The sequence below is a fragment of the Aethalodelphis obliquidens genome, unplaced genomic scaffold, assembly GCF_003676395.1.
Source record: "Aethalodelphis obliquidens isolate GAN/ISIS:26980383/991018 unplaced genomic scaffold, ASM367639v1 scaffold24, whole genome shotgun sequence".
In the NCBI taxonomy this organism is placed as follows: domain Eukaryota; kingdom Metazoa; phylum Chordata; class Mammalia; order Artiodactyla; family Delphinidae; genus Aethalodelphis; species Aethalodelphis obliquidens.
In genome coordinates this window covers 20,650,636-20,664,011 of record NW_020837968.1, presented here as the reverse complement: position 1 = coordinate 20,664,011, position 13,376 = coordinate 20,650,636, and the positions used below count along the sequence as shown (strand labels likewise).

At 37.2% G+C, this 13,376-nt stretch overlaps 1 protein-coding gene across 2 annotated transcripts in view; it reads right to left on the bottom strand.

Annotated features, from left to right (window-relative positions):
* Positions 1–13,376, bottom strand: part of SMYD3 (SET and MYND domain containing 3) — a 717,667-nt gene that overhangs the window by 505,116 nt on the left and 199,175 nt on the right. For both annotated transcript variants that reach the window (XM_027122400.1, XM_027122399.1), the window contains exon 5: positions 12,208–12,344. In XM_027122400.1, the coding sequence (XP_026978201.1) occupies positions 12,208–12,344 (137 nt within the window). The remainder of the gene's footprint in view (positions 1–12,207; positions 12,345–13,376) is intronic.

Genomic DNA, 13,376 nt, shown 5'->3' with positions numbered 1-13,376 from the left:
CCCGGGTTCGATCCCTGGTCAGGGAACTAGATTCCACATGCCACAACTAAAAGATCACACATGCTGCAACAAAGACCCAGTGCAGCCAAATAAATAAATAAATATTAGGGGAAAAGAAAGGATGAAACAAGGCCCAGGACATCAACCAGCAAGTCACATGGGCCTCTTCAGATGCTGAGTTGGCCCTGTATTTCAATAAAATACTGCCACCCATGATGGGGGAGGAGGGTAGGAAAGAAAGTGCTGTAAAGTGTATTTTTAATCCTGTTCCTAATTCAACTGATCCAGTACTTCAAGGTTGTGGAATCTAGATTTCAAAAGTTAGCTTAACGCCATGCAAATTCCATTTAGTCATCTTTATTTTCACATAGAGTTGTGGCAGCATCAGCTCAGAAATATTTGATATGAAAAACCCACCCTCCCCCGACCCTCCCTGCCAGCCCTTTTTAGATTTGAATATATGAAGCAGAGACATGTAAGACATGATGCACCACCTGTATGAGAACAGAAGGAATCCTAATTAAATAATTTAAAGCTTTGCCTATAGTAGTGCTTTAGTATTAGTGATAGAAATCTTATCATACATATTCTCATTTCTTTCACTCTGGTTTTGCTCCTAAGGCTTACAATAGTTCATAATTAGAGCTTTAACACAAAACTAACATAACACCAGAATGCAGTATGGTGGGAATGCAGTATGGTGGGATGGAGAAAATCTAAAATCATGATAGTCAAGTTAAAGCTCTGGTTCCTTTATTTAAAAACAGTGTGACCTTAAGCATTCCATCATCTGCAAAAGGAATAATAACAATAACTCAGAAGGTTGTTGTAAGTAATAAATGTGATTATATTTGTTAAAGTACTTTGTAGAGTAAACAATAAAAAATAAAATTGGGTGGGCTTCCCTGGTGGCCCAGTGGTTGAGAGTCCGCCTGCCGATGCAGGGGACATGGGTTCGTGCCCTGGTCTGGGAAGATCCCACGTGCCACGGAGCGGCTAGGCCCGTGAGCCATGGCCACTGAGCCTGCGCGTCCAGAGCCTGTGCTCCGCAACAGGAGAGGCCACAACGGTGAGAGGCCCGTGTACCGCAAAAAAATAAATAAGTAAAATAAAATAAAATAAAATAAAATTGGGTGAGTGCAGCACTAGGCAACTTGTGATAAATCTCTCAATTATCGCTTGATCTGTTCATGTAAGACAAAGACCAGTGTCTAAATACCCACTGGCTTCCTGGTAAATATGGGACAAAAAAAAATGAGGAATACAAAACAAATCCACATATTGTTAAGTATGTAATAAAGCAGCTCTGTTTATAACAGAGTTATCTGAAGGGAATGTATCCAGATGGTTTGGAAAGCCACCATCATTTAAACATAGCCATACAGAGTCCCTGAGACTGAAACTCATCATTACAGAGACAATCTAATCTAGGTTCCAATGCTGTTAAGAGTAATCCTATGGTGCAACTTATTCTTAATTTTCTGGCTTTATACTGATAACCTTCAAAATAAGGAATAGAGAGGGGTGGTGCCAGGAAATGGGGAGATGGACAAAGGATACACACTTCCAGCTATAAGATGAATGAATTCTGGGAATCTACTGGATAGCATAGTGATCGTAGCTGATAATACTGTATCATATTTAAAAATTGCTACGTGAGTAGATCTTAAATGTTCTCACCACACACACAAAAAAATTTGGTAATTATGTGACCTGATAGACATGTTACCTAACCCTACAGTCAGAATCATTTTGCAATATGTAAGTGTATCAAATCAACACGTTGCACATATTAAACTTATACAATGTTATATGTCAATTACATCTCAATAAAGCTAGAAAAAATATATAAGGAATAGATATTGTTGAAAAGTTGTTTGTAATGTTAAGTTCTGTTTGCTCTATCACATTTTTACTTCAACTTAGAAAGTAATTCTTGAGCACTTAGGCATCAACTAGGAGAAAGAGCATTTGAGCTCAAAAGACCTAAATTTTAGCATCCATCCTGTCATTGGGTGACTATTTTATTAACCTTCTCTGAGCCACAACTGATGCATCATGGAAAGAGGGAGACGGAAGGAAGTGAGGAGACTACGGAGCTGGATAGTTTCTGTGATCTTTTCAGGCCTAAAATTGTACGGTTGTACTATGCTTAAGGAAGGAATTGGGTAACATGACTCCTATTCTCACAAAGTTTACCATCTAACTGGGAATGTAGGAAATGAAGACATATAACTAATTAAAAGAATATTCACCATTGCCAAATGATTGGCATAGAAAATACCAGTGGCTACTGATTTTACAACAAGGAAGGATCAATCCTAGTCAGGTGGACTTCATCAAAGAAATAAGCTGGGGCTTCCCTGGTGGCGCAGTAGTTGAGAGTCCACCTGCCGATGCAGGGGACACGGGTTCATGCCCCGGTCCGGGAAGATCCCACATGCTGCGGAGCGGCTGGGCCCGAGAGCCATGGCCGCTGAGCCTGCGCGTCCAGAGCCTGTGCTCTGCAACGGGAGAGGCCACAACAGTGAGAGGCCCGCGTACCGGTTAAAAAAAAAAAATAAAGAAATAAGCTGGACTTGGATAGAGAGGATGGGGAAAGATATATTACATTCTTCCATTATGTACCATGAGTACGACAAACACAGAGCACTTTACATATCATCAAGCCTTATCTTATTCATGGAGATAACTCATCCTGACATGTGCTTCTAATCTGGAATGAAACACTTCCAGGGACAGGAAGCTCCAAGCTATGCCAGGGCAGCCTGATACATCCTTGGACCACTCTAATGACAAAGCTCTTCCAGATACTGAGCTATAGTCAGCTTGCCCAATATGACAGGGCTTTCTGTCCTTCCTTCGTCATACTTTACAAAGAACATTTATCTAAATACATCTCCTTAAATACGTAACACTAGGTACTGAAGAAAAATTTAATGAAAATTGACCCTTTCAGATAGTAGTTGGGCTATTTTCTCTCTTGATCAGGCCACATTTTTTTCATCTGACTTAGAGAAGCCATCCCCAAACTTACCTGCTTACCTTTATAATATACCACCTTGTTTTCTTCATCATATAGCAATGTCTGATTTCTGCCATCAAAACTATCACTCTGTTTCTAAAAATAGTAAAATTTAACAGAGCAGTTTATCATAATTTTTCATTACTATTAGTGTTATACCCCTAAAACCTTTTTTTTCCTCCCATGAGAGGTCCTTCTCATTCATAACAGAAATCACAAAGTAAAATCTGAAGGCAATATCCATTATCTAAGAAAAAGATCTGAAGACTCAAACAAAAAATTTCTGAACCCGAGTTACACAGCCAAAATAATTCTACTAGGAAAATGTGTCTTGGGGCTTCCCTGGTGGTGCAGGGGTTAAGAATCCACCTGTCCATGCAGGAGACACGGGTTCGATCCCTGGTCCAGGAAGATTCCACATGCTGCAGAGCAACTAAGCCCGTGCTCCACAGCTACTGAGTCGGCACTCCAGAGCCCGCGAGCCGCAACTACTGAGCCCGCGTGCCACAACTACTGAAGCCCACACACCTAGAGTCCGTGCTCCACAGCAAGAGAAGCCACCACAATGAGAAGCCCACGCACCACGACGAAGAGTAGCCCTCGCTCGCCGCACCTAGAGAAAGCCTGCGCACAGCAACAAAGACCCAACACGGCCAAAAATAAATAAATTAAACAAATAAAATTTTTTAAAAAAAGAAAAATGTGTATTTCTTTTCAAGGCAAAGTAACAAACTATAACATCTGCAGTTAAAGAAAACAAAAACAAAAGACCAAGAATGATAGTTTAAGTATGTAAGACATTAGTAAAGTACACATTTTTTCTATTTAAGAATTTTATTTCTTCCTAATCCTTAGTGAAATACTACATCTCTTCTACTATATTACTGAATTAAAACATTTTAAATTTATTGAATCAAATGTTTTGAGGATAAAAAATAATAAATTCAAAAAACAATTATTGTATACATGCTATGCTTACAAATGTCATTGGCAATGTAAAACTGTAGAACCAGTGGCTAGTTAGAAGGTAACAAATAAAATATTTCCTATCGTTTTTTTTTAATTAGAGAAGTTTTTGATAACACGTGCTGTCTCCTACTGTGTACAAAAAAATCTTTTGGCTTACAAAAACTAATTTAAGGGTTGGCAAGCAATGGCCCATGGACCAAATCTGATCCACCACCTGTTTTTGCACAGCCTGCAAGCTCAGAATATTTTCTTACATTTTTAAAAGGCTGAGGGAAAATAAAAAGAGGAATATTTGGGTACAAGTAAAAATTATACGAAAATCAATGTTCTGTGTCTGTAAACAAAGTTTTATTGGAAGACACCCACACCCGTTCACTTATATATTATCCATGGATGCTTTCCACTATAATGGAAGAGTTAAGGAGTTGCCATGGAGACCATAAGTAACCCTCTCAGCGTGCATTACAAATCGCCAGTAATAATTCATTTTTGCTTCTTGGCCTACAAAGTGTAAAATATGTGGGATTTTACAGAAAAGGTTTGCCGAACTCTGGAATAATTAATATAATGATTCATTATTCCCTGAAGAATTTATGATAATAACAGCTTCTGTGATTCTGAGCTATCAACTGAACTTCTTGAATTTTACCATAATAAAGATTCCTTTTTACCTAGTGTTGTATATTTACAGTACTGTAATAATTTTAAAATATATTTAACAAAGAATACACCATAAAACAGAAAAGGTACAGTTTTCATGCATTATTTAACTCAGTCAACAATTAAACCCTACTGTATACAATGAAGATTTCTAGGGATTCAAAATAAATAAAATGTAATTCCTAGCTCTAAGAAAGTCATACTCTAGTGGGGAGACACAGTACTCTAATAAAGGTTTTTGTCACTAAAGGGAAGGCCAAAGCAATGAAAGTAACCTCTACCATTTCATAATGACATACTGTCATTTTTAAAATATTACCTCTATATGAATTAATGGCAAGTTATACACTCAAATAAATAAGGCAACAAGGCTTGGCCAACACGTTTATCCATTAATAGTTTTAATCAGAGCATTAGCCTTATGTACATAATCAACCTTGACCAACACACATGTAAGTAAAAATGCTGATTAAGAATTTACTAATTATCCTTCTGAACTTTAGAAGTTAGTTGGCCATCTGGTCCTTAACTATGATAAACAGACACCAACTCATCATAGGTTATTTGTACATAAAGGAAGAGAAATAGTAACTGAACGGTTAATAATGAAGAACATAATAGATAAATACCATCATTAAAAATACATGAATTGTTTTGTTTTGAAGTCTCAAGTGTCCTACAAGTGTCACTTTACTTGGAAGAACACTTCTGAGAAGAACTGTCCCTTGAATCTCCTCAGAGATTCAATCTATTGTAAAAAGTAAATAAATAAATCATAAATGCATCTGCTTTTCATAATTAGAGTGCCAGGATGTGCATGCAGCTACGAATGTTGGCTGTTTGCCTGCTTCACTTAAAACCAGAAGGAAAGTATAATCCCAATAATGAAGTCTTCTAGCAACTGTTGTGAGCAGACAAGAGAGACGTCTCAACTAGCAACTACCTCCAAATGTAGAGATACATGCACCCCGGTGATGGGAGGTTAGCAATCCTGGTGTGTCTCCTTGCTTTTAGTATTAAATAATTAATGGCATATTTTTTCCTTAATGGAATCCAGGCACATCTGATCAGTCACTGGGATCATTTAGTAATGCAGTCAAAGTTACCATACCGCCATCTTATAAGCTTTGTAATTAGATAATTCGTCACTTTACTAATTCAAAAGATTGCTTTCTTTACTACTTTATAGCATGCTACGGTAGTGAAATTCAACTAAGCTGATCAACAAAAAGGCTCTAAAATTTGGTCCTATATGAACCTGAAACCTCCAGTGGCAAACACACACACTCCTGACCTTTCAAAACAACTGTGGTAATATGTGTCCCACAAATTAGCCTAACAGCAACAGTGAAGTAATAAAGCACCAGTACATCCAGAATGAGAGGGCTAACTGAACGAAAAATTTAAGATTAAAAAACTGAATATATCATAAACAAATTTGTTCTTGCCTTTTACTGAGGTACACCATTCTTTGGCAAGTAAAAAGACCCAATAAGCGTTTACTTAGTAATTTTTTCCTCCATGATGACTTCTATACTTTACTAAAATTATGAGGCTATGGCAGAATATCACATAGACTATTTATTAACACTCAAATGGCACATACCAGGCAAATGCAAGTATAATCTTAAATATATTATCATTTGTATCTTATTTCTAACATATCTCAATCAAAAATATTAAATTACTATTTCTTTTCATCCTATGAATTAGCAGATTCTCGTTTTAACCCATTCTCCACTGTTTCTCAATAAACAAAAATTCTCCCCCAGTGAAAAAGAATTTACTCAGAATGAAACTGAATGTAAACTTTAAGTATCATAGTACAAAAAGCACCTAAAATTCTCACTTTCAAATCTATACAACCACAGTGTATATTGCAAAACCAGCTCCCCCTAATAGCATTAAAAATTAGAGTTCAGAAGGCAAGCTCTGGAGGTCACAGATGTGCCCTAAAGAGCAAAAATAACATTCTACCAGGAAAATTATTATTTTGTTTAAAAGACAAAAAGAGGGAACATCTTCTCAAACAGATGTGAAATTTCTAATCAAAAAATTCTGTTGCAGTTACATAATATTATCGAGTTAAAAAGTACTTTGCAGAGGTCTGGCAGCACGAACAATGACATCTGTTTTGTGGTCAGGAAGTTCACTTTTATTCTTGTTGCTTCCAATGTGATGTCTGGTTTTGAAACATTTTATGCAACTAGTCCATTTTCTATTATTTTGTTCAGAGCTTACCACATTCTAATCAGTCTACCAAATGCATTTTTAGAAAAGGAAGTTTTAAGTCCAGAAAAAAAAATAAGTATATTGTTCTAGAACTCTGCACAGTGATCGCTAAAAAGTATACTCTATGCATAGAAAATAAGCTCAGAACTAAGTCTACTGACATTAAATTTAGAATAACCATTACCAATAATAACCAGTGTATGTTTGGGGGGATGGAATAGAGACATTCCATGTCATTTCAGTGAACTATGACATAACAACTAACAAAACCCTTACAATTTAATTTCATCCTTTTAAGATTCACGTGTGAGAAACATCTCATTCATCATCGTAAGCTTGCTTTTATATTTCCTACATGAAATCCCAAGGAACTACTCTGAAATCATGGAGTTGCGACGAATGTAGGACATAGTACACGATTTCTGTCCACAATAGCTATGGGCTGAAACCAAGCCAGTTACTAGGGGAAAGGTACTATTTTCTGCCTGCAAAATTTTTTTCTCAACAAGATAGGTAAGTCTCAGCATAGGCATGGGATACCAGCATTGGGCACAACTGTAAGCAACCATCTGAGACTCTGGTTTACAATCAGTTGCAGATTACACTCTTGGCTACATGACAACACAGGGAGACATACAACACTGAAGTTTTATACTAGAATACAAATAAGTATGGGAAATAGGCACAGCAGCAGTAGAAATTAATAACGTGTCAGACACTCTAAGTACTTTAGAGTTAATCCTCACTTTAATCTGTAAATATTATTATTATTATTCCCATTTACAGATGAGGAAATTGAGGTTGAGAGAATTTCACTCACTTGTCTGAAAAAGCAACTTAGCCATCATACTACTGTTCAACCTCCCATTTAAATTTGCCCTCTAACTGTAATTGTCTCACCTTTTAAAGTTTACAGTCATCATTATTTGTATATACATTCTCTATATTTGTAGCAAATGTTTCGAACTCTATCAACAGATTGAACCACAGGAGTTGTCTTGCCAAGATAAATCCATTTTGAAATCTAACCAGAAATCTTATTTCAAAATAGAAATGGAAGGAAAAAAAGTTGGGGAGTGGGAAGGAGGAGGGGCCTGTGGAGATGGAAACATACATCTTCCCTTCTCTAAACAATCTGAAAAAGAGCCAGCAGAGATGAGTCTGGCCTCTATTTTTGATGAATATACAAATAGTCACGCGCCTCCACTGTGCTCACTAACAGGTATCCCCAGTACATCTCCCACCCTTTGGCCACCTTCATTATTGTCAGTGGTGAACCACCACTTTCCTCATACCTTACGCTTTTATTTCCATTCAGCCACACCCCCAAGTAACACACAATCTAAGTTAAAAAAAAAAAACTTATGCAAATAAAGCTTCAAGCAAATCACTCCCACGTTTCCATCCAACCAGATCATCACTCTGCAGCTCGCCAGCTGTAGAAATTCTAGAGGTACTACTACCCTCACTAATTTTCTCTTACTACCTAAAGCAAAACAAACATTTTAAGCATCACGCTTTCATTCAAACTCTTTTTGTAATCACTAAATATAACTGAAACATGTATTCCACTGGTAACAACTGCCTTTTCAAATCTTCTCCATAGGAAGTCAACATATTTTTCTTACCTGGGGATTAGAGGAGTTAGTACCCCCTCGCTCCCCACAAGTATTTCTAGACCATTCTCTATAATTGTTTCCCAACACCATCTTCTCTTCTGAAATTCATGCCATTAATTTCTGCTTCCTATGTGAAGTCCTCCTTGATCTCCTCCCCTAGAAAAATTTCTTCTTCCTGCTTAACTTTTACAACCAGGCAATAGGTTCAGAAGTCAACAGGATATTTTATACAGTAAAGTACTATCTCTAAATCCCAAATTCCAGTTGCTCTGTGTGTGTGTGTGAATGTGGGGATGGGTAGTGGGAGGCTAATACTGGTAACCAGGAAGCGGAGAAAAAAGGAACACTTGGAAATATAACTGGAAAAAAGGCTATACAATAATGTGTTCAGAGTAGTGAAGGGGGACGGGGGGACATTTTCCAAGCAAAACCAAGTCCTGAGCAACAGAAGCACAAGAGGCACTAAGAACCTAGTCCAACAGGAAATATACACTATCTTTCAACAGAAAACCCCAGAGTGTTCAAAATACAAATTGCTAACTTTTGAGGAATTCATCATGGTCTTCTACGAGAAAAAGCTATCAGCTCAGCAGAGAAGAAATTTGCTCTCAGGACTAAGAACCTTCTCATCCTCCACCAACCCCTTTCCTTTCCAGGCAGTACAAGTTTGATAAATATATGCATAACCCCAAGTAAAACTTTTGACTTGCTGAGGTTCTTTGCCTTGGTAGATAATTTTCAGAGTTAGAATTAACCATGTATTTTGATAACCCTGGACAAGAGTGCTTGCTGCAAACAAAAACAAAACAAAACTTGCATAATTTGATCAGTGAATTCACTAACAGACACCTCTCTCAGGAGGCCAAGAGGCCTGATAGCAAAAGAGTAATTGTAAGGAATGTTTGGAAACCCAAATAAAGGAAAAGAACATCTGTGTGACATCTATCAGATATAAAACAAGTCTGAAAAGTATTGAAACCAAGTGATGGAAACATGAGGGTTCATTAGAATTGTCTCTCTACTTTTGTGTGTGTTTGGAAAAGTCCATAATCAAAGATTCAAAAAAATTAAGATAGAAACAAATCAGCAAAAGCTCTCAGAATTCCTCTTGTCTTAAATGACAATGAGAGGAGCCAAAACACAAGCTTCGCATGTCTAATACCTGCACAGAACCTGCATGAACATAAGTGAGTGGGAGGAAAAGCAAAACATAAAACAGGCTTTTCTTTTTGAGGCCAGGTGAAGCCAGCTTTCTTTGAAGCGTAAATTAAAAAGTTAGTTCCTGAAGGTGGGAAAGGCAGGTCAGCATAGAACCACTCCTGACAGACTGTACAGGTAGGTGCAGCAAAAGAAAGCAGCACTCTCTGAAGTGCCCATTTCTTCTCTTTGATTAATTCTATGCCAGTAAGATGGGGCGGGGGGCAGTAGATAGGGATAAAATTCCCTGTCCAGCATTCTCCACCCACTTCCAACGCATTTGTCATGATCGGTGTCATCACACACTTGCAAAGTTATAAGCTCAGTGGCTCATCCCTAAGCTTTGCAGGACACTGATCAGCTTAATTTAAGACTATTCTATTCTTCTTTTAAAAAATGAAGGACAAGGAGGGGGACGGATGGAGGAGGGGAGAAGGAGGAGAGTTTTCTCTTTTAAACACAAATGTATAAGCAGAAAAATAACTACAGTCTATAAAATATAAACAAAACTTCTACAAGGAAGTACAGGAGCCATAGGTTAATGCTGCTTTCCTCTGATTATTAACTTATATTTTAAGGCAGAAATCACAGCTCTGAGTCCAATTCCCCCATACACCACAAAAATGTATACGTTTTACTTTTGTAGCAACAACAAATATAAGTATGTGGGGAGAAGGAAAGCACATTACTAAAATTCTGTCTGCTTAATCATAATGACAGAATTTCCCCCTACACAGCACAGAGAAAAGTTCATTGTAAGATACGTGAGATTAAAATTATTTTAAAAGAAACAAGAGAAATAAGATAGTAATTTACAATTTACATTAAGCAATGAAAGTATTTTTAATTCGTTATTATGAACACTAATAACTCCAGTAATTAGCACTTGAACATTTTTCAACAACAGGAAACACCAGAAATGAAGTTACAGTCATCATAAGGTATATTTTTATCTTTCAGTAGGTGTTACGTTGTATAGCATGTAACACCAAAAGAGCCTGTATGCACTGTATACGCAGCGTTACTATAGGTTGTAATTTTCAGAAGCATATGAAATAAACATGAGAAACTTCTCAGATGCATTATAAACAACATTTACATTTTGAAATCAATTTTAATTAATAGACAAACCAGAATGTAATGCTAAGATGATATTATCGGAAAATCGTAAGAGCATACCTAAAAGAATAAAACTACATTTGGGAAAAACAAGAATAAATCTGTAGCAATCACACTAATCAAATTTAAATTCTTAGAAAATAAGCAGGTTATAAAACATACTTTAAAAATATTCACAAGATAAGTATATCATTGGATGTGTGCATATAAATTGTAAAATTGACAAAATCACCCTCAAATGTAAAATTTTACATATTATTAAAAATATGATCAATATTTAAACAAATCCAAACACACAATATGAGAAAGTAAGGACGGCAAACACATGATAATAACAAAGGATATACTGGTTCCTTTGTCCCTATCCCAGGGTAGATATCAAGAATCAATCAGGGACTTCCCTGGTGGCGCACTGGTTAAGAATCCGCCTGCCAATGCAGGGGACACAGGTCCGAGCCCTGGTCCGGGAAGATCCCACATGCTTCAGAGCAACTAAGCCCGTGCACCACAACTACTGAACCGGCACTCTAGAGCCCGTGAGCTACAACTACTGAGCCCACGTGCCACAACTACTGAAGCCCACACACCTAGAGCCCGTGCTCCGCAACAAGAGAAGCCACTGCAACGAGAAGCCCACGTACCATAACAAAGAGTAGCCCCTGCTCGCTGCAACTAGAGAAAGCCACACACAGCAACAAAGACCCAAGACAGCCAAAAATAAATAAATGAATAAATAAATTATAAAAGAAAAAGAATCAATCAGTGCATTCTTTCTCTCTGGACCCAAACAAACCCTCAGAAGCACTTCCAAAAAGAGTACTCAGGTACCCATTACCAAGAGACCACAATGAAATATTAAATTATACCTATTTTCTACCCCTAATCTAAGATTTTCATGACTTAAAACATTTAAACAAATGTTTTGGCAATTTGGGCAATTATTTTAAAATCAGAAATGGTTATATTTTCATATCATTTAAAATTCACTTAATCAAGAAACGGATTCCAATGATTTCTTTCACTTCAAGGAAGGTTACATTGCTGAAACAACCACCACAAAACGAAATGGACTCAATGGCAAACTTAAATCCATTCATAAAAAATAATGGAATATGTTACTTTCTTTTGAGAAAAGAAAGCACACTCTTTTGAGGGTGTGCTTTGAGAGCTGACAATGAACATACTTGGGCCATTAGTAAGAATACTGATAAAGCAGAAAAAATAATACTCTTTTCAATATAAGCAATACATTCTCCCATTCTCTACTCAGTAAAGCAGGGGACTGATAAAGGCATGAAGGGTCCTGGATTTTCACGGATCAACAAGGAAATAAGGAGTAAAGCGTTGATTTATGGCATTAGCAAAGATACCAAAGTTAACACTTACTTTTGCAAAGGCTTCAAAAATGTCAAAGGAAGGTGGCAGCTGAGAAGCATCCTGTATTTCTTCTCTCATGAAGTGTTGAAATGTCAATACAAGTTGCCTGAGGCCCTCTTTCTTATCTTCAGTCAGTTTGTTAATATCTTTTTTAAAGATAAAATAAATAGTACAATCACACTGTGAACTTTCAATGGATAATTTTCAGGTGTTCAATGGTAGCTGTTAAGGCAGATATTTCCTACCCAGATTCCATTCTGACAGAGATCAAATGCATCTTTTTATTTTTTGACAACTACAAATCATTATCATACATTATCAATCAAATTCTGCCAAATGTTATCTACAAAATAAGATCAAACACCTAGCAAAACAAAATAAATACACAAACTGATAAAAAAACATTAAAACCAAAATCAGTAATGATGTGTGTTAGCAGATTTTCTACATCCTCCTGCACACATGTTCAAACCACCATACATGCTTATTTAGTTAGTGAATTTAAGTAGACTTTTCCATGAAACAATTTACAGCCAGGTCATAACTAACTGATAAACAGTATCATCTCAAAGACAAAAAAAAACTAAAGCAAGAACAGAAAAGTTCAGTTAAATTAAGTTCAAATTGGTGAAATTGGTCAAGTAGAAAGTACATCGAGAAAAAAACATGAATCAACCAAAGAAATCTCATTTTCAAGTTCTTTTCAGGTTGAATAATAAACAAAATATGATACTGCTTCAACCCAAACAGAAGGAGAAAGTTCCAAAGCCAATATCACCCCTTTAAAAACTCAGTTTCATTCATACCACAAAGGGGTGTGAGGACTAGGAGTGCACAGTTGAATTAATAACGTTTGAGAGCACTTCACTTAAGGCAGCGTGTATGACACTGCTACTGAGCAGGGCTAATGTTCATAGTAAAACTCACTGCAAGAGATGTTATTTACCTAGCAGTAATATAAGAAGAAAAAAATAGGGCTTCCCTGGCGGCGTAGTGGTTGAGAGTCCGCCTGCCGATGCAGGGGACATGGGTTCGTGCCCCGGTCCGGGAAGATCCCACATGCCGCAGAGCAGCTGGGCCCATGAGCCATGGCCGCTAAGCCTGCGCATCCGGAGCCTGTGCTCCGCAACGGGAGAGGCCACAGCAGTGAGAGGCCCGCGTACCGCAAAAAAAAAAAA